The sequence below is a fragment of the Mustela putorius genome, unplaced genomic scaffold (assembly GCF_011764305.1).
Source record: "Mustela putorius furo isolate JIRA1106 unplaced genomic scaffold, ASM1176430v1.1 tig00001059_pilon_pilon_pilon, whole genome shotgun sequence".
Lineage (NCBI taxonomy): Eukaryota > Metazoa > Chordata > Mammalia > Carnivora > Mustelidae > Mustela > Mustela putorius.
Window position 1 is genome coordinate 2,399,846 of NW_025421553.1, and position 27,133 is coordinate 2,426,978.

Consider the following 27,133-nt stretch of genomic DNA (forward strand, 5'->3'; position numbering starts at 1 on the left):
ATGGGAAACTACATCAATGGAGAAATGAAACCTAACAGTCAACCCAATGATTAGGCCAATACAGTGACCAACCAACCAGCCAACCAGTTATGTTCATTATTTTCATTACCCTTTATGCCAAAATTGCCCTTATAACCAACCAATCAGTTAAGCAACAATAATGTTTCTGGTGAAAATGCTAGCAGCAAAGATGCCTATTATGGCATCCTAGTATCCCGCTTTTTGATACCCTGCCTTTTAAAAATAGCCACTAAATACGGATTCTGACTCTTCTAAATACAAAGTCTTGTACTATCCCAGGAAAAGGAGGTGTCCCTTCCATACAAAATCCCAGGGACTCAATTCAAAAGCAACCATGGCCCTGAGTTTCCTGTGTGTCCTCCAGAAGTGTTCCATGCATTTTACTTTGTCACTCACCAAAACACTGATTTCCCCCTTATAAAAGTATGATGGAGAAAAACAAAGACAGCAGTAGGAGACCCTTCGCCCATCCGCCCAGAGCCCTGCTTATGCTAAGGAAGCAAAATGTGTCACTACTGAGCTTAGTGTCATTACCTTGCCACCATAGACCACGGTGCCACCTTCTTTCTCTGCTTGCTCCACTGCTCCCAGAAACATGCTCACGGCCTGTTTGGTGTGGAGTGGCCCATAGAGAACATTAGCTGCAGAGAAAAAGGAATGCTCTCAATCTCAAACTGAATGGCATCATTTTCTTGTTAGAAGAGCCCTTCCGATGAACAGCCCTATGTCTTCATACAGTGCCCCAGTCAGGCAACCTTTCCCAGTGAAAGGACAGGAAATACGGAATGCTCTGAAGGACACATGGACACCATCACCACCACTCGTCTCTGCGAGGGGAGCGAGAGTAGCCGCAGAAGACACAGACACCAGCAGGTGGGACTGTGTCCTGAAAAAGCTGCTCTATGTGAACAGGGGGAAGGCCAAATCTGTCACGCCCCCTGAGTTAAAGGAATGGCTATCAATGAATCAGAGCACTGCATTAAAAATGCAAGATCCACTGATTCATGACCATGGAATCACTCTCTAAAACTTCACAGGTTTGGGAGCTGGTATGGAATCTAACCAGCAGAGATGGATGCTGCTGGAATCCAGAGCCTTAAAGGTGACCGGGGGGCAGAGGAAGAAGGGAGACTCAGGTATGCCTCAGTGAGGAGGTGGCATCTTACAGCGCCAGGCATGAGGAAAGTGGGTAACGAGAATTTCCAATGGAAAGGGTAGCGGGACGGAGCCTGGGACAGGGGAGCTCTGTGAGAAGGACACAGAAGCTGGAGCTCAGGGAGTAGGTCCACAGAAGTCATGGTGGGGGTGGTAAACAGAGGCAGAAGTCACATCATGAAAGAGCATGAGCCGGGGCGCCTGGGTGGCTCAGTTGGTTGGACGACTGCCTTCGGCTCAGGTCATGATCCGGGAGTCCCGGGATCGAGTCCCACATCGGGCTCCCAGCTCCATGGGGGAGTCTGCTTCTCCCTCTGACCTTCTCCTCGCTCATGTTCTCTCTCACTGTCTCTCTCTCAAATGAATAATAAAATTCTTTAAAAAAAAAAAAAAAGAAAAAGAAAGAGCATGAGCGGATCCAGAGGGACTGGGAAGGAATCCAGGTTTTAGCTGAAGAGCAATTAGGAGTCACTGGAGTGCAGGAAGCAGGCAGGTGATTTGTCATCTAATTACATCTTTTAAAAAAATCACTCTGGGGGCGCCTGGGTGGCTCAGTGGGTTGATGTCTCTGCCTTCAGTTCAGGTCATGATCTCAAGGTCCTGGGATCGAGCCCCGCATCGGGTTCTCTGCTCAGTGGGGAGCCTGCTTCCTTCTCTCTCTCTGCTTGCCTCTCTGCCTACTTGGATCTCTGTCTGTCAAATAAATAAAATCTTTGAGGGGGAAAAAAAATCACTCTGGCTTCTCTGGAAGGCAGAAGTGAAAGCAGGAAAGTCAGCTAGGTGCCTCCTACAGCCTTCCACGAGGATGGTGATGGCTTCCATGAGCGTCATAAGAGTGAAGAGAGAAAAGCTCATCCAAGTCATCCTGCCCGAACACCAAGACCTAAGCTCACCCACCAGCTGCCATCAAGCACTCACAATCCTAAACTAGGAGCAGATGTGATACCCCAAGTGCCCAATGACCCTACTTCTTATGCCCTCTGGCCTCTCAGGAAAGGAAAAACAGAAAATGTAAGATCAGAAACACTGTTAAGACCAGTTGTTAAAAGCAAACATCTTTGAAATAAACCAGATACTCACAGTCCCATGGGTTCCCCACACGGATCTGTGCATAGGCCTTTTTAAGTCTATTTACAACTTCATCATGGATGCTTTCGTGTAAAAACTAAGTGAAAAAAGGAAACATTCAAGGGAACAGTAAAATGCACAAATTAACAATGTGCAATTTTCCTTAATACTCCTGACTTACAACTCATAATGGTTTTTAAACACTGTGACCTCTGAAAACATAAGCAAATTAAGTCTTAAATAATTTCTAATTTTAATATTAACTACATTAAGGCAGTAATTCCCACTCAGTGGAGGTTAGAAAAAAATTTTAAGCCATGTGTTTAGCAAGATTCTAAGGACTTATGTGGCCAAGCTTCACACACCAATTAAAGCCTGTTTTTTGTTCTAGAGCACTTGATATCTTAATTACCAGAGAACCTCAAGTTTATCTAGGCTAATCATGGTGAACACACACCACAGCTGTGCGGTCAGCCTGGGGCTGCTGCTGTGTCACATGCCCTTAGCTCTCAGGCCAAGCAGGGCTCCAGAGGGAGACCTCAACCAGGAGCACGGCCCTTGGGCTCATTCAGGTAGGATGTAATAACATCCTGTGCTACACTCCCACGGATAGAGATGAACTTGGCAAGCCATCCACTCTCTGGGTTGGTCTCCATGTAGCATATGGACTGACAGTCACGGAGAGCTGTGGGATGGATTTTTTTCTACATACCACTAACTGTCCCTGCAGAAACCAATCTGGGCAGTGACTAATAGCATCCTCTAACATTTAACACTAAGTACAGAGCCTGATTATGTACAGTTGCCCCAAGACACAAAGGAAAAATAAAACTCAGCTGAATAGACAAATGCTTGACTTCCATCTCATTTTTTGGAGTACTGATTTCTTCTCAGCATTAGTGTAGTAAATGTTTAAAGCAAACAAATTCAATAAATTGTTAACTATTCTATGAACATCACATCTCAGATTTTTTTTTTTTGAGAACTTCAACTAATGGAACAACTATGGAACAAATGATTACAGATAATCAATTGTCGTATACAGGGGAAAAAATGAATACGAAAAGTTACAGAAAAAGGAGATTTACATTCTAGGTATCTTTTAGTCTAATTAATTTATATTATGTCAACCTTATAAAGAATTGGTTCATACTCACCATGGGTGAAAATAAAAACAAAAAGCCAATTCCTCTAATTCAACTGCAAAATTTTTTTAATTAAAGAAGGAAAACTCAGTGATTTTTAAAATGTCAAATGTACAAGCAGCACCTGTGTGGTTCATTCAGTTAAGGGACCAACTCCCAATTTCAGCTCAGGTCATGACCCTCAGCCCTACATCAGGCTCTACAATGGGCATGGAAACTGCCTTGGTTAAGACTCTCTTTCTCCCTCTCCCTCTGCCCCACCTGCTCTGTTCTTTCTCACTATCAAAAAAAAAAAAAAAAGGGGGGGCGCCTGGGTGGCTCAGTGGGTTAAAGCCTCTGCCTTCAGCTCAGGTCATGATCTCAGGGTCCTGGGATCGAGCCCCGCATCGGGCTCTCTGCTCGGCGGGGAGCCTGCCTCCCCTTCTCTCTCTGCCTGCCTCTCTGCCTACTTGTGATTTCTGTCTGTCAAATAAATAAATTAAAAAAAAAAAAAAAAAACACCTTAAAATTAAAAAAAAAAAAAAAAAGAAGAAGAAGAAGAAGTCAATAATGTAGCCAGATCTTACACCTCATCAAAACTTGTTTGGGGGGGTGCCTGGGTGGCTCAGTGGGTTAAGCCTCTGCCCTGGGCTCAGGCCATGATCACAGGGTCCTGGGATCAAGCCCCACATCAGGCTCTCTGCTCAGCAGGGAGCCTGCTTCCTCCCCTCTCTCTCTGCCTGCCTCTCTGCCTCCTTGTGATCTCTCTCTCTGTCAAGTAAATAAATAAAATTTAAAAAAAAAAAACTTGTTTGGTAGTAGCAGAGTTTTCAGCACCATGAAAATCAGGGTTGCATCCCACACAGAAGTGAAATCTAGCTAAAATCTAAGTATGGAGATTAAAACTTCCAAACTCCACACACGGATGCTAACCCATAACTCCATATATGCACTTAATACCAATGTGGTCTATATTTGTATGCAGTCTATATATTCATCCAGAGACAAAAAACAAAGTCATTTACTTTTCAATAAACCATGCAGAATCAAGTCTAGATCTAATACCAGACTTTCAGGCCCCAAATTAAAATCTTTCTAACAGTTTACTACTTAAAGTGTTTTTATGAAAAAAACTAAAGCTGGGGCACCTGGGTGGCTCAGTGGGTTAAAGCCTCTGCCTTTGGCTCAGGTCATGATCCCACGTTCCTGGGATAGAGCCCCGCATTGGGTTCTCTGCTCAGCAGGAAGCCTGCTTCCTCCTCTCTCTGCCTACTTGGGATCTCTGTCTGTCAAATAAATAAATAAAATCTTTAAAAAAGAAAAAAAAACCTAAAGCTATTTTTTAGCAAATGATTTGCAAATTCTCTGAACTCTGACCTGACTTTATTCTCTAAGTGACACTGGACTCTGTCCAGATCGCTCTAGGTTTAAGACTGAAAACAGTCCCAGTCAAACTCTAATCAATGAGTGTGAGTCTGCTTGTAGTTTGAGTGGAGGGTGAGGCTGAGACCCCGGTTGATCAGCACCACCACCCTGAGCAAGGACCACAGATGTGCCAACCATATCTGCAGAATACAAGTCTCAGGTCTCTAGCAGTACTTCTACAATGTGTCCTAACAGTACAATGTGATACTAAGGGACTGTATGTCATTCAACGTCATGTGCCCTCATGGACACACTCACCAGGCGCCTCGCAGTGGTACACCTCTGGCCAGCTGTCCCCACGGCAGCAAAGAGGGCTGATGGAACGACTAAGCTGAGGTCTGCATCTTCAAAGGCTTAAAGAGAGACAACACAGATACCCATCAGTGTCACCAAGGAGACGTGCTAACCGGGACTAAATGATGCTCTCAGAAAGCTCTGTAAGGAGCACTAGCATTTCCTCTGCGACAGAAGCATGCTCACATCACAGGGCAACTTTTCTTCCAGGGAGGATTACATAAGAGCATAATAATGAGCTCTAAGGTCTTTACCCCAGTACAGATGTCAAAGGAGATTAATAATGGCATCTACCTCACATCTACCTCACAGTAATAAAGGGATTACTGTGGGGATTAAAGGAAATAACTCAGATCAAACAGCTGTACACAGTATCTGTGAATACCCAGTGTCACTAAATGTTAACTGTATTTTTGAATACACGCTCTTTAACTAGATGGGTTCAACCAGAATAAAGCCATCACTACAAACTTTTTACATTTCTGGTGTATACCACAAATATACAGGCATTTACACATGATGATAATGATGGCAATATACAAATTACCAAATTTGGTTTCAATATACAAATTACCAAATTTTTTTTCACAAAATCCATGTTTCCAGCAAGCAATCATCCTCCTAATGTTCGTTATCCAGAACAGGCTGGTGCCCTATTTCCTTTTGTGGCCAAAACCAAAAAAAAAAGAAACATGTCAACTCCGAGCCTACAGGTAAACGATACAAAATGCTTTAAGGGCGGGCTCTTTCCTGGTATAAAAGCACTCAGTATCCATTACAGACAAGCAAATATTTTAAAACATAAAGGAATCAGGAAGTCGTGTAAGAATTACTCACTTATTCTAGAGAAACGTGGCCAGTTCTCCTGAAGTAGGAGAAAAGTAAGAAATCATGCCACACTATAAAGTCTCAGTGTAAGCTCTAAGCCCCAGGTAGCACTTCCTAACGTGAACACCTGTCCTTCCTAGTCATCTCTGCCTCATACCTTTACATCATGACTCCCAAGTAAAACCTGAAAACTAAAATTACATCTTAGGCGCATGCAACACAGGAGGGATGAGTTTCCTATTCGAGTTCTGTATGTTCATCTGAGCTACCAAAGCTATTCTGAACAGAAAATAAATGAAAGGCAGGCAGGGGTGTCTGGGTGGCTCAGTCGTTAAGCATCTGTCTTCAGCTCAAGTCATGATCCCAGAGTACTGGGATCAAGTCTCACATTGAGGTCCCTGCTCGGCAGGAAGCCTGCTTCTCCCTCTCACGCCCCCTGTTTCTGTTCCCTCTCTTGCTCTGTCTTCCCCCATCAAATAAATAAATTAGAAAAAGAAAGAAAGAAAAAGAAAATAAATGAAAGGCAACCTTACCAATAATGGCATTGTTTCCTCCAAGTTCTAACAAACTTCTCCCTTTAAAAACACAAACACACTTTAAAGCCCATTTCAGTATTTAACACACATTGCAAGAAAGCCTAAAATCACAGCTTATTTCAATTATGTCTTATTTTCAGATTCCAAATGTAGTATGAGCATTGCATCCACATCAAACATCTTGATTTTGTTAACTGTACCATGGTTTTATGGCACAATGTCTGTATTCGTAAGATATACCCCAAAATATTTAGTGGTAAAGAAACACAATGTTTTCAACATATCTTGAAAGGTTTAAAAAAAACGAATACGCACTCACAGTTTATGTGCATGCATGCATGTCGCTAGAGAGAAAATGATAAATGGGCCAACACGTAAGCCACTGAGTGAATTTCATTAAGGGCGTACAGGAATCCCTGTGTTAGTTTTGGAACTTTTCTCTCAATGTGAAAGCTCTACTCCTTGAAACTCCTTTTAAAAGTCTGGGAAATTTTGTAATCTGCCAAGATATTAAACAATGAATTACCATACGATCTAACAATCCACTTCTGGGTCCTTCACCAGTAGCTAAAAGGTGGAAGCCAAGGGTCCATCAAAAAATGAGAAAATAAACAAATTATTATCCAGCTCTAAAAAGGAAGGTGGTTCTGACACATGCCACCACCTTTAAGACATACGATGTAAGGTCAGCAGGGACTGAGTGGTAATGCTACTCACAGGAGGTTCTTGGACTGGTCAAACCGATGAAGAAAGCAAGCAGAATAATGGTAGCCAAGAGCTGGAGGATAGCAGAAACGGGGAGCTCGCTTTTAATGGGGATACAAGTGGGAAAACAAAGTTCTGGAGAGGGGTGGTGATGATGGTTGCACAACAATGGAAATGTGCTTAGTGACATAGAAGTGTACACTTAAAATGATTAAAATGATACATTTTGTTATATCCATACACACACACATATATATACACACACATTTCTTTTACCACAATAAAGAAAAGAAACTGAACAACAAAAATCTTTTTTAAATCAGAAGGTATCAAATAGGCAAAAAGCTATGGTTTGTAAGTCACCATGAATCTCTCCTCATAATCTGATACAGCGCCTTCAAATCTCTTTCCTGTTCACTTGTATTTTCTTGACATAACAGGAACTAATGTGCTCTTACACCTCTTCCCTAAGTTGTTAAGAGCTGCTTGAAAAATCACTGCACACCATTTCAACATGATGATGGAACAAATTTTACTTAGCTCCTGCTCTAGTGCTGAATAATCTATTGATTATCTACCTCCTGATTATCTACTTCAGTCAAGGCCACAGGGTAAGTCTATTAGAGCTCCTGATACACACTGCCAACTTACATTCCAAGAAGTCACACAGCAGGCTATGAACACCACTCTTACCTTACACACATCAGCAATAAAGAACAAAGATTTGCCTCGATTTCAGAGCTGTGTTTACGGCTGATCTCTTGAGTATGTTTCCTTAAATGCCCTTTAAAATCAGCTTCTATGTAAATAAATACTACTGATTTGTGCTACCAGGAGCACATGTGCCAGCCAGAGATGTTCTCTCCAATGCCAACAGTTAAGCACCCAGGGAACATTAGAAGGAGATAGGGCTGTTATAACCGAAGCCCCTGTTACTATTAGCTGTAGTCTTTGCTACAACAGAGGATTTAATGATAACCTGGCTGGCTACAGCAGAGGACAATACTACCTGCTGAGAAAAGGAAAGCCACAGCAGATTCTACACCTAACATGGGCTCCTGCTGCCCAGCTTCAAGGGACACACTGCAGAGAAGGGACCCACACATTCCGGATCCTCCAAATTCTCCCTGTGCTCCCTAAATCGACTCATAACCACCAACCCTGTCCAAGAAAAGAACCTGCAACTGACAGCAGATGGATACGTGTTTCTAAAGACCGCAATCCTTCTCCTAAACAGTACTACTTAAGAGAGAGTAACAAACTACGGCTTTAAAGTAATAAGGGGATAGGAAAAGGAAGAGATCGATCTGTTCATGGAAGCAGTAGCATTAATGATCTTGAGCACCCCGGCATAAGCTTCTTGGGGTCATGGTGAATATTCGAACAAGTATCTATTCAAAAGCTTTGCCCATTTTTAAACTGGGTTGTGTTTTATACTGTTGAACTTTAAGAATTCTTTATTTATTCTAGATATGAATCTCTCATCAGAAAAAGGATTTGCAAATACCTTCTCCCATTCTGCGGGTTTTTCTTTCCACTTTTAAGTTTCTTTGGAAGCACAGATGTTTTATTTTTGATGAAGTCTTCTTAATCTTTTATTGTTTCTGCTCTAGGTGTCATGTTGAAGAAAGCACTGCCTCATCCACAGTCACAAAAACCCATTCCTGGGACGCCTGGGTGGCTCAGTTGGTTGGGCAGCTGCCTTCGGCTCAGGTCCTGATCCCAGCGTCCTGGGATCGAGTCCCACATTGGGCTCCTTGCTCGGCAGGGAGCCTGCTTCTCCCTCTGCCTCTGCCTGCCATTCTGTCTGCCTGTGCTCGCTCTCTCCTCCCCCCTCTCTGATAAATAAATAAAATCTTAAAAAAAAAAAAAAAAAAACCCATTCCTATGTTTTCTTCTCTAAGTTTGACGGTTCCAGCTCTTATATCCACGTCACCAGAACATTTATTTTTTGTGTACAAGATGAAGCTGGGGGTCTAATTTCTTACCACGTACATGGATATCTAGTTGTCCCAACACCCTTCGCCCTTTGTTGAAAAGACTACTCCTTCTCCATTGAAATGTCTTGGCACCCTCGTCAAAAATCAAATGACCCACTGAGCCAGCCAGGTGCCCCCGTTTAATTTACTATTAAGTATTTTATTGTTTGAGGGGTGCCTGGGTGGCTCAGTCGGTTAATGGGAGGTTGGGGTACCAGGTGGTGGGTATTATAGAGGGCACGGATTGCATGGGGCACTGGGTGTGGTGCAAAAATAATGAATACTGTTATGCTGAAAATAAACAAAAAATAAATTTTAAAAAAATATTTAAAAAAATATCAAATGACCTAACTGTAAGGGTTTATTTCAGGACTCTCACTGTTATTACACTGATCCTGACATCTATCCTTAGGCAGGTACATCATCTTGATTACTATATTTTTGTATGAAGTTGTGTTATCAGGAGTATGGGTCCTCGAAATTTGTTCTTTTTCAAGACTGAGCTGCTTGCGGTCCTCCACAGTTCATCTAAATTTAGCGATCAGCCTGTCGATTTCTGCAAAGAAGCCTCGTAACATTATGAAAGGGACCACAATCTCTGTAGACTACTTGGGCAGTATTGCTCTTAGGCTATAACAATATCAACTTTTCCAAAAAGTGAAAATGGGACATCTTTACATTTACTTAGCTCTTCTTTACTTTCTTTCAATGGTATTCTGTAGTATTTTGTGTGAAAGACTTCAACTCCTTCTATTATTTTTTTTTTTTTGAAGATTTTATTTTTAAGAGACCTCCACACCAATGTGGGGCTCCACCTCACAACCCAGAGATGAAGAGTTGCACACTCTACCCACTGAGCCAGCTAGGTGCCCCCGTTTAATTTACTATTAAGTATTTTATTGTTTTAGGGGTGCCTGGGTGGCTCAGTCGGTTAAGCATTTACCTTGGGCTCAGGTCCTGATCTCGGGGTCCTGGGATCAAGCCTCGAGTTGGGCTCCCTACGCAGTGGAGAATCTGCTTCTCCCTCTGTTCCTGCCCCTTGCTTGTGCTCTTTCTCTCAAACAAGTAAATAAAATTTTTTTCAAAAAAAAAGTATTTTGGGGGCGCCTGGGTGGCTCAGTGGGTTAAGCCGCTGCCTTCGGCTCAGGTCATGATCTCAGGGTCCTGGGATCGAGTCCCGCATCGGGCTCTCTGCTCAGCAGGGAGCCTGCTTCCTTCTCTCTCTCTCTGCCTGCCTCTCTGTCTTGTAAATTCCAAATAAATAAATAAAATCTTTTTTGACACTACTGTGAATGGAATTGTCTTCAGAATTCCATTTTCAGGTTGTTCACTGTTGAGGTATAGGAATACAAGTGATTTCTGTATAGTGATCTTGTATCCTGCAACCTAACCTTACTTATTAGCCCTAATGGTTTGTAAGTCTCCTGTTTAAAAGCAACACCCTGGGGTGCCTGGGTGGCTCTGACAGTTAAGTATCTGACTCTTGATCTTAGGGTCTTGAGTTTAAGCCCTGCACTGGGCTCCATGCTGGGAGGGGAGCCTACTTTAAAAAAAAAAAAAAAGGTCACACCTTCAGGATGGGGAAAATAAGTAAAAGCAATGCCTTTATAGCAAAACAACTGGCAGATTTAGTAGTCAAGCCTCATTTTAGGCTAGGGTTTGTCAAAATTCAGCAAAACCACCAAAAATTGAAAGTCATTATTATTCTTGAAAACGTAACTCTAAGAAGCCGTCCAGTGGAGCACAGAACACTCTGTATACAACTCGTCAGTTGTATATACATAAAATGTAAAGGAGAACAGACTTAAGATTTCCATTCCTAAATTCACTCATGTCCTGTCAATCCCTACACCTATTTAAAGTATGACTTTTCTGTTTTTAGTTTGCCCAACCCTTCTGACAGAAATCAAGAAATGTATTTGATAGGATTTCGCTCTGGTCATTTAGGGGGGAAAACGACACACTTTTCCAAATTACGTTCTTAAATGTGCCATCTCCCCATTGGTATCTGTATCCCTTCTCTTTTACTTGGACAGTCAAATAAACATGGCTGGTGTCCCCATAGAAACAATCCAAGGAAAAAACCCAACTTTGAGATTCCCTATCCATCACACTGCTCATGAGAAAATCAACACTTACCAAACCTCTCCTGCACCATAAGGGCCACCTGTTTTCCCACCTGTGTGCTCCCGGTGAAGGACAGCAGGTTCACCCGCTCATCTTTGGCCATTGCTGTGCTGCAAGGGAACAAACAAGGTCACCCAGGCACAGAAGTCCAGCAACGGCACCACCTCCTCGCACCAATCCAGAGCACTGACATGCTTCCTCACCACAGAATGGCTCTCAGTCAAAGATACACGTCAGTCTATCCCAAGAGTGCAAAGGAAGGTCTTCATGAAAATGAACTAGATTTTCACAAGCAAAACCATACAGTCCAACAGGCTAATCTGATTTGGGAGCTCTCAATAAACAAAAATCACCTTGAGGACATTGTTAAGGATCAAAGTCCTGGGGCACCTGAGTGGCTCAGTTCGTTAAACGGCCAACTCTTGGTTTCAGCTCAGGTCATGATCTCAGAGTCACACATTGGGCTCCACACTGAGCAGGATGCCTGCTTCAGGATTCTCTCTCCTTCTGTCCCTCCTCCCACTCACTCTTGAGTGCTCTCTCTCTCAAATATTTTTTTTAAAAAGGATGATATACATTGTAACCTTAGCATTTCCTCTATGAGCATCCCAATTACGTGGCAGACTCCTAAACTATTAATTCTTTTAAGAATTAAAATTCTGAGGTGCCTGGGTGGCTCAGTGGGTTGAAGCCTCTGCATTCAGCTCAGGTCATGATCCCAGGCTCCTGGGATCGAGCCCCGTAATCGGGCTCTCTGCTCGGCAGGGAGCCTGCTTCCTCCTCTCTCTCTGCCTGCCTCTCTGCCTACTTGTGATCTCTGTCTGTCAAATAAATAAAATCTTAAAAAAAGGGGGGGGGGCACCTAGGTGGCTCAGTTGGTTGGACAATTGCCTTCAGCTCAGGTCATGATCCTGGAGTCCCTGAATCGGGTCCCATGTCCGGCTCCCTGCTCGGCAGGAAGTCTATTTCTCCCTCCGACCTCTCCCCTTTCATGTTTTCTTTCTCTCATTCTCTCTCTCTCAAATAAATAAATAAAATCTTAAAAAAAAAATTAAAAGTCTGAGGGACACCTGGGTAGCTTAGCTGGTTAAGCACCTGCCTTTGGAAGATGCTAGGGTCATGATCCCAGTGTCTTGGGATAGAGCCCTATGTCCAGCTCTGCTCAGCAGAGAATTTTCCTCTCCCTCTGCCAGGTGCTAACCTTGCTTGTGCTGTCAAATAAATAAAATCTTAAGGAAAAAAAAAATTAAAAGTCTGAAGACTACAGGGAAACATCCTAAATATCTCTCATGGAAGCTCACTTAATGAAGACTGTGCTAGGATTTCCAGTTATCTCTAAGAAATATAGACCAGACACTACAGATGCAAATCTCTTGGCTCTTGGTTCAGGGCTCCAAAGGGCTTGGTAGCAGACTAGCAGATCAACCAGCGCAAGAGATAAACTGTTAAGGCTAGAACTGCTTGATGGGATTACACACCGAGATGTCCCCAGGTTCAGCAAACCTTAGCACTGATACTCTAAGTACCGTTACCTAATGCACAAGTAGCTGTTACTTAATGCATGCCTGCAAACACTCCCCCCTCTGAGCCAGTCCAAGACCAATATGAAGGATGGATGCTCAAAGAGCACAAATGTTGTAATGTTATATTTCACTAGGTACTCTACATGTGGAAGTTGTATTTCCTGCTATTCTCTCATTCTCATCAAAAGACGAATGTATTATTCCTTCCTGAAATGGGCAAGTGGAGCAGTAAGGTAAGTGAAGGAGGGAGACCAACGTTTCACCCAAGCCAGTGCGGGCTATAAGGCCCGACTCCCAGGGACCTCTGGGGAAAACACACCTAATCAATATCTAAGCCAGCAGTAGTAACTTCAGCTTTCATCATGGATCAGGGCAATTACAGCTCCTGGCTTAGGAAAAGGCTCTGATAGGATGCTGAGTTAAAGAAACCACAAAGCCTGCATGTTGTAGTATTCCACTTACATGAAAGGTTCCCAAAAGGCACACGTACAGAGACAGAGTAGAAGAGTGGTTGTGGGGGAGTAGAGGGGATGCCAAGTGACTGCTAATGAGAATGAGATTCCTTTTTGGTCTAATGAAAATGTTTTAAAAGACCATAACGGTAATGGTTGCACAACAATGTGAATCTTCTAACTGTACCTTTTTAAAGAGCAGATTCTACAGTATGTGAATTATACAGCAATTTTCTAAAAAGAATACATTTTTTAAGAGGCTACATTCCCAGAGGTCCCTTTTATTGGTCAGCTGAAGAACCTAGACAACAGGACAGGTTCTCAGCTGAGGGATACACCAGAATCCAATTCCACAGCTTTGGTTTTTCTAAGTAAGCACCTCTATGAACTAACTGGCAGAAAGCCATAGACTCCTCAATGTTACAGGAGTTTTTCTTTTTCTTTTTTTATTTTTTTATTTTAAAGACTCTATTTGACACAGAGAGAGAACTAGCAAGAGAAAGAGAGCACAAGCAGGGGGAGTGGCAGACAGAGGCAGAGGGAGAAGCAGGCTCTCTGCTGACCAAGAAGCCCAACATGGGGCTCCATCCCAGGACTCTGGGGTCACCACCCCGAATGGAAGGCAGATGCTTAACAGACTGAATCACCCAGGTACCCCAGGAGTTTCTTATTTTAGACTATAAACACCTCACAAAACTAGCTCTGGGCAATTAAAAAGATAATCTTATTCATCCTCCAACAAAGGCTATGTCCTAACAAAGGCAAAGCCCAATGACATACGAGATAACAATGATACCCCAAAACCCCTCCCTCCTCCTCAGCTGTCCTGGGTTTCATTACTCTAATAAAGAAGATTCTAACCAATGAACCTGAAGCCCTTCAACAAAAAGCTGCTCTGGGCCCAATGACTTACCCGATGTCCGCTCCACCGCAGGTCAAGGAACAGATCGCACCAGGCAGCTGATTATCCTCCAGAACCTTGGCTATTATTCTAGAAATGGAAAAACAATTACGGAGAAAGGGAACAATTTAGTTTCTTTCTTTCTTTCTCTTTTTACGATTTTATTTATCTATTTGACAGAGAGATCAAAAGTAGACAGGCAGGCAGGGTAGGGGGGAAGCAGGCTCCCTGCTGAGCAGAGAGCCGGATGTGGGGCTCGATCCTAGGACCCTGAGATCATGTCCTAAGCCAAAGGCAGAAGTTTAACCCACTGAGCCATCCAGGCACCCCAACAACTTAGTTTCTAATAGTTTTTTTTATTTTATTTTATTTTTATTTATTTATTTGACAGACAGAGATCACAAGTAGGCAGAGAGTCAGACAGAGAAAGAGGAGGAAGCAGGCTCCCTGCCGAGCAGAGAGCCCATGCGGGGCTCAATCCCAGGACCCTGGGACCATGACCTGAGCCAAAAGCAGAGGCTTTAACCCACTGAGTCACCCAGGCACCCCTCTAATAGTTTTTTTAAAACTAGAATAATTTTGCACCACCTGACTTTCCCGTTTGAACTCTTTTAACCCCTTAGCCCGAGACCCAAACACACAGGCCTGGATTTCACCTGACATCAGACACAAGGATTTCTAACACCTTAAAAGCACGACTTATTTTCCCCTAAAATCTTAAGAAGAAAAATACATGGAGCACCTGGGTGGCTCAGTCTGTTAGGTTTCTTTTTTTAAAAGATTATTTTAGGGGCACCTGGGTGGCTCAGTGGGTTAAGCTCCTGCCTTCGGCTCGGGTCATGATCCTGGGGTCCTGGGATCAAGCGCCACAATGGGCTCTCTGCTCAGTGGGGAGCCTGCTTTCCCCCCTCTCTGCCTGCCTCTCTGCCTACTTGAGATCTCTGTCAAATAAATAAATTAAGAAAAAGAAATCTTTATTTTAGAGAGAGAAAGAGCGCGCGAGCAAGTGAGCGCACCACCCAGGTGAGGGGCAGAGGCAGAGGAAGAAGCAGGTTCCTCAATGAGCAGTGAGCCCAACTGGAGGCTCAATCCCAGGACCCTGAGATCATGACCTGAGCCCAAGGCAAATGCCTAACCGACTGAGCCATCCAGGTCCCCCAAATGTCTTGAGTTCTGACTTCAGCTTGGGTTATCATCCCAGGGTCAGCAGATTCATCCCGGCATTAAGATTGTCCCTCTCCCTCTCTGTTACTCCCTCCGCCCTGACCTCTCTCCCTCCCTCTTAAAAGAAAGAAAAAAGAGGGTGCCTGGGGGCTCAGTGAGTTAAGCCTCTGCCCTGGGCTCGGGTCATGATCTCAGGGTCCTGGGATCGAGACCCACATCGGGCCCTCTGCTCAGCAGGTAGCCTGCTTCCCCCTCTCTACCTACTTGTGATCTCTCTCAAATAAATAAAATCTTTAAAGAAAAAAAAAAAAAAGAAAGAAAGAAAGAGAAGAAAAATACAACAAAAAAATAAAAGATACAAAACACTGGCCAGGTAGTTCAAGTGTTCATTGTTTTCGAAGATTTTTTTCTTTCTTTTTTTTTTAGAGTTTATTTCCCCAAATAAATAGGTAAATAAATAATAAAGATTTTACTTATGTGACAGAGAGAGAGTGCTCGAAGTAGGGGAAGCAGCAGGCACACGGAGAGGGACAAGCAGACTCCCCACTGAGCAGGGAGCACGATGTGGGACTTGATCCCAGGACCCTGAGATATGAGCCAAAGGCAGATGCTTAACCAACTGAGCCACTGATGTGCCCTGTTTTCAAAGATTTTCTGCCAAACTATGAACATACGGCTGGGTTCAAGATGACACACTGGTCGGAAGGCATTTGTTTGGTCTCTTGCCCCAGGTCCATTAAAATGAAGGAAAGGAATAGAAAGGAGTAAGGACTATAACCTAGAAAAATGAAGAAAAGGAAAGGTAGTTCCCACCAGCAAATGAGAAGTTCAACCCATCTCTGCGAAGAGACACCAGCCAGGGAAGTATCAAGGATGAAATGGGAAAGAGGCCCCAAACTTAGTGCTGCTAAGAAGACAGGGCAGAGGGAGCTGGACCTGCCAGCAGAATCTAAGCAAATTCGAGACTAGTGTCCACTGGTGTCGCACCAAATCCTTGAGTCCAGAAGCATCAGCACCCTCCACTTTAGAGCACTGCAGGCCAAGAGAGCGTTTTCTAAAACATTATCCTACTACTTAACATTATTCAAGTTAAGATCATAAATACAGTTCAGTGCCACAATGGGATATATATAAAAAAGGGCTCCAGTGATCCTGGTTTCTCTGATGCGGAGTTTTTTCATTCACTGAGCATCCTAGGGCCCTCAGGCCCAAAGACAGCCAAGGCTCTTTTCATCCATCACCCTAACCTTCTAGCCACTTCCTAAATTAAAAAAAAAAAAAAAAAGTCCAGGGGCGCCTGGGTGGCTCAGTGGATTAAGCCTCTGCCTTCCACTCAAGTTATGATCTCAGGGTCCTGGGATCGAGCCCCACATCGGGCTCTGCTCAGCGGGGACCCTGTGTCCCCCCACTTTCTCTATCTGCCTCTCTTGCCTACTTGTGATCTCTGTCAAGTAAATAAATAAAGCCTTTAAAAAAAAGAAAGTCCAAATTCTATACTGACTTCCATGAAAAACATACTGTTGTTATATTCTCCAGTTGTCCCCCAATATGTTCTTTTTATCGGTTTTCTTTTTTCCTGTCCATCAAGGATCACAGGTGTAGCTGTCATGTCTGTGACCAGGCATCAGGTTGTACAATTTCTTCCAGGGACTGAGGGTGTATCTACCATCTGCACAAGGAGACAGACTATTCTTCAAGGGAGGGGATTCTGGTTTGTGCCTAGGAGCTCACCAAACCCTTTCCTGTACTGCATGAGCCCCTGACACTGGATTAACTCTCTCATTCTCCCGCCCTGGTTGCCTGGTAAATGTTGGAGTATCAACAAGTCTACAGAGACACATCATGACTTATGCGAGAAATGACCCCTGAGCTGGTCAACGCTGAAACCTGGAAATGTGAACCTCACGCGTTTTGGTCGTCCCTGAGCATAGGGACTCTTGGATTTTCATGTCCCTTGTGGGTAGCTAAGAGCTCTGCCTAAGGAACTGTTCCAAGACATTTTGGATCCTGAGGGTCAGAAGGCTTTTATACCAGGGCCCCCCGCCCCAAATCTGTCCAAATAAACTCTCATCTCCCTACTCCTGCATGAGCTGCTACAGAGACACAGAATGAAAAGAAATACTGGATGTTATCCTCCCGGCAAACTAGGACCTTTCCAACATCCTTCTGAAGAGAAACGGGCAACGCATGGCCTTGTCGTCATATACAAATCTGAACGTTTAGCTCAATTTATAAGAACTACTCAATTTATAAGAACATTACGGCACCCTTGGCGAATACCAACAAAACCTAGCATCATTTTACTTACTGTATTCTGTGACAAAAACAGGTAATCTCCTCAATTATGTCAAGAACAGGCCATGTTCCCCTATGAACATTTCAAATCCTTCAGTCTGTTTAGAGCAAATACATAAATAAGCTCAAAACAGCAATCACCTAGAACATTTGAAACTACTGTCAAAATAGGTATTTTAAACCAGCTGCTTAATAACAACTGGCAAGTCTGGTTCACTATGTTGAGAGAACTGTCTTGGGTCTTTTTTTTTTTTTTTTTAAACTCCCTGGGAGGCAGCTCTTTCTGTCCGTAGGTCCTATCACTGTGCTTTAAGAAAACCAAATTTTAACAAAGAAAACAAAACAAAAAACCCAACAACAAAACCCAAACCAAAAAACCCCCAAAACCAAAAAAACTGCCTGGGAACCTCATTATTTTTATAGATATGTTCTGTCTTGTGTGTTTTGCAGATTATCATTGTCTATAATACTTAATTATAATTTAAGTATAATTATAATCAAATTTTAATTATGGTAAGCCAATAATTATTTAACTACTCAATTTAATTACTTTGCCTTGGAGGATAAAGTTTCCTCAATATCACATTCCTTTCAAGTAAATACTAACACACACACTATTCTTTTTTTCGGCCCATGTTTCAATTCCTAAACCACTTTCCCTAAGTGAACTTTTCACATTAAGGACCCTCTTCCACAGAGACTCCACATGCTTTCTCCGAGCAATTCTTCTATCAGAGAAGGCAGATCATGCAACCAATGGGACATCAGGGACAGTCAACAACTACCACTCTACATGGGAAGGCATCCTCTTCTATACAGTCTCCAAATTCCACAATGACAGATTAGTAACACTAATTTTATGACCTAACCAGAATTGTCAATTTCTCAAAAATGAATAAAAAAATCTGTAATCCAAAGATGAAATACATTTTAGACACTGTAAGTATCAGTAGAACAGTATTATCATTTCTGTTTTGCTGATCACTTATTAAACAAAAGCAATAAAGTATTAGCTGGGTAGAAACCAAAAACCATGAACATGTTCAGCAGTTACTAAATACTGCTCCTAAATTGCACGACTTCCTTTCCACTGGATTTGTTTGTATTTCCCAAGTGACATAAGGTTTGTTAAGAGCTCAGTTTCAGTATGTTAATCAATATTTGGCATGTTTCCAAAGAGCTATGAAAGAGCTCCATATACTGTAAAATGATTATCAAAATGTTATTACAATCAAAGGAGAAAGATGTTATATAAATTTCCTGCTTAAGTAAATGTGACTCTTCCATTGAATTAAAAATCAGTGCCAACCGGGCGCCTGGGTGGCTCAGTGGGTTAAGGTCTCTGCCTTCAGCTCTGGTTGTGATCTTGGGGTCCTGGGATCGAGTCCCGCATCCAGCTCTCTGCTCAGCAGGGAGCCTGCTTCCCCCTGGCCCCGCCCCCACCTGCCTCTCTGCCTACTTGTGATCTCTGTCTGTCAAATAAATAAATAAATTCTTTAAAATTTTGAATAAATAAATATAAATCAGTGCCACCCTTTGAGATTATGCAACATTCAGGAAAAAGCAACCCACACATACTTACTTTGTGACAGCTACACTAATGAGCGAAGTTGTTGGAGCTCCTTTCCTTGAGAGGGTTAAAAAAAAGAAAAATGCAACTGAATTTGGTGGAAATCATAATACCTTTTACTGTCAAGCAGAACCAAAAGTCTGTGTGACAAATTCTGTCCCAATCAGACCACAGAACCTGATAACTGAAATAAAAACCTGTCCTTCTTCAGCTTTGTGTCTCTGGGACCCAAGGGACTATAAAACTTCAAGAAACATAAAATGGCAATTCTGAACCTGCCCGCTGCACTGAACACAGGGACTGTTATATTAACCTTTGTCAATTATGGAAATGGAATTCTATCAACATGAACTTTAGAAGTTCCCCAGAAGGCACGCAGAGCTGAGAAAAACCATACAACTAGTCTTTATGGACTGAAACACCAGAAAGTGTGGGTCTCTTTGGCAAGATGGTGTCAAATCATTAATCTCCCAGCAATGCCTGGCTTTTGTAGACGGTCTGTGAATATAATCAACCTAACACAACATTACAGTTAAGTACGTAACTAGTGAGACAGATGCCAAGCAGGCCAAGACAACTCTCTTGGCTTTCCTGATCTCACCATGGAAGCTAAAAACAGGAAAGTGTTTTGCCATCTGCAAATAGGCATTTCCCAACTAACTTCTACTATCACATATTTTATAAAGTTGTAAAAGTTAATGTATCAATGGGAACACTGGCCAAGGACCGAAGAATCACTTGGGAATTCACTATGAAATTTTTATGGAAAGGGGGCAAAAAAAAGTCAAAATTTCACAAGGAAGTTGTGATTCTTCCCAAGTTCTTTTTTTCTCCAACTTTTTAACTTAGTTTTGTTCTTAGAGGGTGGTATAAAGGCTACATCCGGGTCTTTCTTCCCAGTTTCTGAAAGCCTTAACAGAATCCTCTGGAATAATCCCCAGGGTATGTGTTATGCTAACAGGGAGTTATGTTAACAAGGTGATTTGGGGAGGGGGCAGTGCTAGACAGGGATGCGATGGGGGCTGGTCACTGGTCACCATAAAATCCAAGGCTGTGATCGAACTATCAGCCCTCCAGAACTCCATCTATGGGGACGGGAGGAGGGCTGAGAAAGTCCAAACACATGTCCAACGATTTAATCAACTGTGCCTTCGTAAGGAACCCGCAAGAGAAACTGCAGACACCAAAGATCAGGGTGGCTCCTTGGTAGGTAGGGTGCTGTGCCCCAGCTCAACTGGGAGGAGGCACAGAAGCTCTGCATCTGGGACCTTTCTACACCTTACCGTAGGTGTATCCTTTAAAATCAAACTATAATCAAGTGTCTGGCTAGCTCAGTCGGTAGAGGACGAGACTTTTAAAATCAAACTGTAATCATCATTAAATAGAGCATTTTCTTGAGCTCTGTGGGTCATTCTAGTAAATTACTGCAACTGAGGATTCACGGGTACCTCCTAATTTAAATAAGACTGGCCAGAACTGCAGATGTCCTGGGTGACCTGGGACACTTGTGGCTTACATCTAAGCCTTGAGGAGGACTGAGCCCATAAATCTGTAGAGCCTGTAACTAACTCTTACAGTATATCCCCTTGGGGTGGAAAGAGCTGGAAACCAGAGTGGGGACAAGCCATTTGCCAAAAAAGTAAGGCAAAAAGAGTATTGTTACCAATGGCAAAATTCGCAGTAATAAAAAAATCAGCACCATACAATTAGCAGGTGTGACTTGTATGTCCATTAAAGAGTAGGATATTAGAAAACATTTCAATACATTTAAAATCCTTCAGGCTGTTATGCCCCAATAATGGTATGCCCACGATTAAAGGAGCGAGACTGATACAAAGCGAAGGTCAAGCAAAGCTTTATTTCGCGCCAAGCATCAAGAACCTAACAGAAGGTCCAGGGCCGCACCTCTTACAAGAGAGGGCGAACAAGAGAGGGTGACCCTTCTCTGGAAAGGCCATGCAGTCGGGCCTGGCCACGCACAGGTGGCCAATGAGATTGTAACACACACAGAAAACTCCACAATGATGCTAGGTGACCAATTGAGTTACAATTTACCCTAGTAGACATTTGAATCAGCCTATTACACCTTGCTTGGGATTGGCACCCAAAAGGCAGGGCCCATACTCCTTGGTAACCAGGGAGACAGTATGCAACCCCCCCACCACCACCACTGATCGGATGTCTCCACCTGGCCTGACCCACCTTTGTATCTGGGCTTTGTTACCTGAAGCTGGTTTCAGGGACTTGTCTCCAAGTAAATCCCCTGGGGGAAGGGGAGCAGGGACAGTTTCTAAATAGGTCCTTACAAGGCAGTACCTGAAAACAGCTACTTTTATCATCTTACTACCACTTAAGAAAGTAAGGTCTTACCAAAGGCAGACATTCCCACAGATCATTGCGATGGCGTTGTTCCAGCCATATACTGCCACAGGGAAGTTGAATGCAGTGATGATCCCAACCAGGCCTACAGGATTCCACTGTTCAATGAGGGCGTGGCCAGGTCCTGAGGACACGGGATGGGGCAGAACACTTAAGCTAGTATCTTAATGCATTTGATGGTACTAAGAATCTGAAATCATTCATTATGAGAAAGAAGGTGCACCAGACCCAGGGTGGACTCCGGGTGCCTTACAGTGGCTCACTTTACACAGGTACATTAATTAGCATACAATAAAGCTGTTGTTACTACACTAGGTTATAAAGGGTACTGATCTTGTGCCTCTGATCTTATAGGAGCTCTGTATGGAGCAGGCAGCATCAGCACCCTCTGAAAGACAAAGAAAACGCCAAGAGGTGATGAGAGTTGCCCTGGGGGATGTGAATGCCAAGAGCACGACCCCAGAGCCGTGGACCTCTTCCAAGAGAGAAAAGGTAGCTCATTTAAATGAAAAAAAGAACAGCTCTAAGAATCACACGTATGGTAAATGAATGAAGTGCAAAAGTCTGAGTTCATGAGAAATGAACTCATTATCATTATCATGATAAATGATAAATACAAAGAAATGTATGTATTCTATATACAAATTTTAAATATACTGTCACCCACAGTCCCACAAAGGGGGTATTTTTTTTTTAAAGATTTTATTTATTCATTTAACAGAGAGAGATAGCTAGAGCAGGAACACAAGCAAGGGGAAAGAAGAGGGAGAAGTAGGCTCCCCACTGAGCAGGGAGCCTGACGCTGGGCTCAGTCCCAGGACCTGGAGATCATGACCTGAGCCCAAGGCAGTCACTCACCAGCTGAGTCACCCAGGCGCCCCAAGCAGCATATTTTAATCAAAGGAAGCCAGAGCAGAGAACTGAAGCAAGAAAGGTCACAAACTGAGTTAAAACCACAGACCAACTAGGAAGGTGGGGCTCCCAGCTGTCCATCTTTCTGGACAAATTCACTGCAGAACATGGAACCCAGCAGTGGCTATCCTCCCTCCCTGGCCCTCTTTTAGTTGAGCTCAATCCCCCTGGAAATGATGTACTGACACAGCCTCTTCCTGGCCCCTCCCCTCGCTGTCATCCTCCCCAGGAAGGCTAGAGCAGCCCTGATGCCCTCTGTCCTCTGCTTACAAGCCTGTGGTGTCTGGATGGCTACTGCAGCTGCCCTCAGGACAAAGTCCGAGCTCCCGACCAGGACAGGTCTCTCCCCTCACACAGTGCCCTCAAGCTACACCAAAGCAAGGCAGCTACCCAAATAAGCCAAGTCCTCTCATGTTAACTAGCAGACTTCTTCCCAAGGTCAGAGCACCCCTGGCCCAGCACTCCACCCCTCTCCGCCTTGAGGCCTGATCTTGGATTACTGTCTCTCCTAGGGGCGTTTCCTGATTGCCTCACAAGGCTGACTCAGGGTCACCACCCTCCCCTGCACCCCATCACAGTACCCACCATGCACTTTTACAATTATCCCATTACTTGTCTCCCACTTCCCTCCCACTCTAAAATGTCAGGTATCTTTAAGCTTTAAACTCTTTCAGGACAGGGTGCCTGGGTGACTCAGTTGCTTAAGGCTCTGACTTGATTTCAGCTCGGGTCAAGCCCTCAGGGTCATGAGATCGAGCCCTGTGTGGGGCTCTCTGCTGGGCATGGAATCTGCTTAAGATTCTCTCACTCCCTGTCCCCCTACCCGTGCCTCACTACTATGCACACTCACTTGCTCAATCAATCAATCCCTTCAGGACAAGGATAATAATGCCTGACTTGATCAAGTATCACTATCAGTTCACCTGGTACCTGGTGCACACTCAATAAGTATTTACTACATTAATGAAATCAAAGTCGCCCAAAAGCCTCTACATAGACAGACTAATAACCTACTTTTCTAAAAAATGTGCCTACAGGGGCACCTGGGTAGCTCAGTCATTAAGCCTCTGCCTTTGGCTCAGATCATGATCATGGTCCTGGGTTCAAGTCCCACATCGGGCTCCTCGCTCAATAGGGAGTCTGCTTCTCTTTCTGCCTCTGCTTGACACTCTGCCTGCTTGTGCTCTGACAAATAAATAAATAAAATCTTTAAAAAAAAAAAAAGTGTCTACAACTGAAAAATATTTTAATCGGTGAGGCAGACATCTCAGTAAGTATATATCAAAGAAATTCCTTGTTTGCATACATATGCTTCTCCAAACTGACAATTTACTTTTTTAACTCGAAAAGCCTATTGGAAATTATCAGTAATGGGGCACCTGGGTGGCTTAGTCAGCTGGACATCTGCTTTTGGCTCAGGTCATGATCCCAGGGTCCTGGGATGGAACCCCACAGGGGGTTTCCTGCTCATTGGGGAGCCTGCTTCTCCCTCTCACTCCCTCCTTCCTCCCCACTTATGCTCTCTTTCTCTCTCAAATAAATAAATATTAAGAAAAAGAAAATGATCAGTAACATAAAACATAAAATGCCTCTTGGCTAATGGGAATCATTGCTATATACCTAATTAAGGACAGTAAAAAAACAAAAACAAACAAACAAAAACCTCCCAATTCTTTCCACCAATAGGAAATTTACCAAATATGCCAAGAAAAACAGGAAAATTTGCTCTTTAAAAAGACATATTCCTGGGCGCCTGGATGGCTCAGTGGGTTGAGCCACTGCCTTCGGCTCAGGTCATGATCCCAGCGTCCTGGGACTGAGTCCCGCATCGGGCTCTCTGCTCAGCAGGGAGACTGCTTCCCTCTCTCTCTCTCTGCCTGCCTCTCTGTCTACTTGTGATCTCTGTCTGTCAAATAAACAAATAAAATCTCTAAAAAAAAAAAAAAAAATATTCCTGGGACACCTGGGTGGCTCAGTCAGTTAAGCATCTGCCTTTGGCTCAGGTCATGATCCTGGGATCCTGGGATCCTGGGATCGGGTCCTACATCGGGCTCCTTGCTCAGCAAGGAGCCTGCTTCTCCCACTGCCTCTCCCTCTTCCACTCCCCCTGCCTGTGCTCCATCAAATACATAAAATGTTTAAGAAAGAAAAAAAAACCCCAAAGTGCGGGATTAGGGGACAGCAATCTCCATTAAGTATGACTTTCAAAATATATTACTAGACTATCAAAATTAGCTTAACATATGCCATATGATACAGGATTTAGGTCATTTCAGATTTTTCCTAGTGATACTACAGCAAACACCTTTATATACAAACCTTTGTCATATTTCATATTGAATATTTACTCAAATTAGAGTCTTGAAACTGGTATTAAACCTTGGGCCCTTTGGATTTATTTTCAAATTGTTTTTGCTATGGACTGGTGATTCATGTTGCCAAAAGTCCCCATGAAAGAGTGGCTATCTCATCTACAGACTTCCCAAAACGGAGTTTTGGCTTTAAAAACACAAAATTTCAACAAGGATCTTGATCTGATATTTTCACCTATTTTACGTTTGTGAGTACAGAGATTAAAGACATTTTCACATGTTTACATGCTACATACAATTCTTCTTCTGCAAACTAGTCATAGCCAGAGCATATTTTGGAGTACGGTCTAAGAGCACAGAACTCTAAGTTTAACTGACTTCATTGCTTACTTTCAGAAGGCAAGATGGGTCCTCCAATCATCCGCGATAATCCAACAGCATAATCACAAATATCCACATACTCTTGAACTTCTCCCACACCTTCCACTAAGATTTTCCCCATCTCCAGCGACACCTAAAAGCCAAGAAGCATTCTTACAACACAATTCATGTTTTAAATACTAAATTTATGGGGTGGGAGGGGACAGGGGGAAGCAAATGGCATTTCTTGTCTATTTTGTCAAAATATAAACTTCAGAAAGTCTGTTATTATCTTAATTTTAAAACCCATGAATTTTCTTTACTCTTCCCTGTTCATCTTGTTCATCTTTCTTCTAAAGACATTTTTTATATGTATGAACTGACCCCTTTAAGCATCACAATCCTAAAATCTTAAACAAAAACACTCAACAGCCATAATCCCCAACTCAAAGGAATGTCTATTTACTAAGAAAATACTTTACCAAATTTCCTAGTTTTTGGATATTCTCCCGCAAAGCATCCCCAATCTGTCTTACTATTTCTCCTCGCTTCGGAGCAGGAACCTAAGAAGAGAACAGAATCTTAGCATCTGATTCAACATGTAAACTGGTGTCTGTAATACGGTATTAGAAAAACATCCTCTAAAGGAACTAAATACAAACCCATCAGATGACTTTCTGATCACATCCAAACAGTATTATGGCACATCCCTAACACAGATACCAGAGTCCCAGAAAACATCAACCAGATTATAGATTTTTGGAGAGTAAGGGTCTGTGCCAAGAACATAGATAAATTATAAGACTAAAAACAATGATGCTTAAAAAGCTTAAAATACCCTGAATACCAATAAACCTCTGTGATTCCCCCTGACATCTTCTTACGGGTCAAAATGACTGCATACCCAAATCCTAGATTCAGCTAATAAAACAGTATTCCATAACCCATTCAAATTATGATCCGCTATTTTCTGAGCATCTACTTACTACGTGACAGGCATCATTCCAGGCACTGGGGCAAAAAATAAACAAGGCATTCACAGAACTAATAATTTTACTGAATCTTCCTGTAAGTGCAATGGGAAGTCTTTAATGGTTTTTAAGGAAATGATTTGCTTCACTTTTTTTTTTCTCCAAAGGTTTTTAATTAAGCAAGCTTTACACCCAAACTGGTGCTTGCACTCAAGACCCCAACACCCCAAGATCAAGAGTTCCATGCCCTACTGACTGAGCAAGCCAGGTGTTCCTGCTTTGCTTTTTTTTTTTTTTTTTTTTTTTATCAGAGAGAGAGGGGGGAGAGAGCAAGCACAGGCAGACAGAATGGCAGGCAGAGGCAGAGGGAGAAGCAGACTCCCTGCTGAGCAAGGAGCCCGATGTGGGACTCGATCCCAGGACACTGGGATCATGACCTGAGCCAAAGGCAGCTGCTTAACCAACTGAGCCACCCAGGCGTCTCTGCTTTGCCTTTTATAAGACCACCATGCAGAGGGCACCTGGGTGGCTCAATTAACCGTCCAAGTGTCCATGTCCAACTCTTGATTTTGGCTCAGGTTGTGGGAATGAGCCCAGAGCCAGGCTCTGCACTCAGCACAGAGTCTACCTGTCCTATTTCCTCTGTTCCTCTCCCCACTCTCTCTCTCTCTCAAAAAAATAAAATAAAATAAAATAAAGAGAATCTTTTAAAAAATCAATGTGGTATAGGTGAAGCATATACTGGAGGGGAAAGAGAAGTAGGGAGGCCAATTAAGAACATACTCTAGTGCCCTAGACCAAAGATTACAGTAACTCAGTTGTAAAACTAAAGCAAGGGACACAAAGCAGATTCAGGATTAATCTGAAAACAGAACAGACAGGACACCCTAATGGAATAGGTGTGGGAAATGGGGGTGCAAGAACCACGGATGGAGCCCAGGTCTGTGGCTTGAACAGCTGGCTGGATGGAAGTACAATTCCTGAGACAAGACAGAAGTGTAAGGGGTTTATGGAGGCAAAGAGTACAGGCTG

General features: G+C 43.1%; 1 protein-coding gene across 2 annotated transcripts in view; it reads right to left on the bottom strand.

Annotated features, from left to right (window-relative positions):
* Positions 1–27,133, bottom strand: part of ALDH7A1 (aldehyde dehydrogenase 7 family member A1) — a 46,816-nt gene that overhangs the window by 11,135 nt on the left and 8,548 nt on the right. For both annotated transcript variants that reach the window (XM_045087111.1, XM_045087110.1), the window contains exons 4-13: positions 25,613–25,693; positions 25,161–25,284; positions 21,538–21,670; positions 19,180–19,224; positions 14,151–14,228; positions 11,275–11,372; positions 6,449–6,490; positions 5,052–5,146; positions 2,257–2,341; positions 556–662 (exon numbers count right to left, since the gene is read on the bottom strand). In XM_045087111.1, the coding sequence (XP_044943046.1) occupies positions 556–662; positions 2,257–2,341; positions 5,052–5,146; positions 6,449–6,490; positions 11,275–11,372; positions 14,151–14,228; positions 19,180–19,224; positions 21,538–21,670; positions 25,161–25,284; positions 25,613–25,693 (888 nt within the window). The remainder of the gene's footprint in view (positions 1–555; positions 663–2,256; positions 2,342–5,051; positions 5,147–6,448; positions 6,491–11,274; positions 11,373–14,150; positions 14,229–19,179; positions 19,225–21,537; positions 21,671–25,160; positions 25,285–25,612; positions 25,694–27,133) is intronic.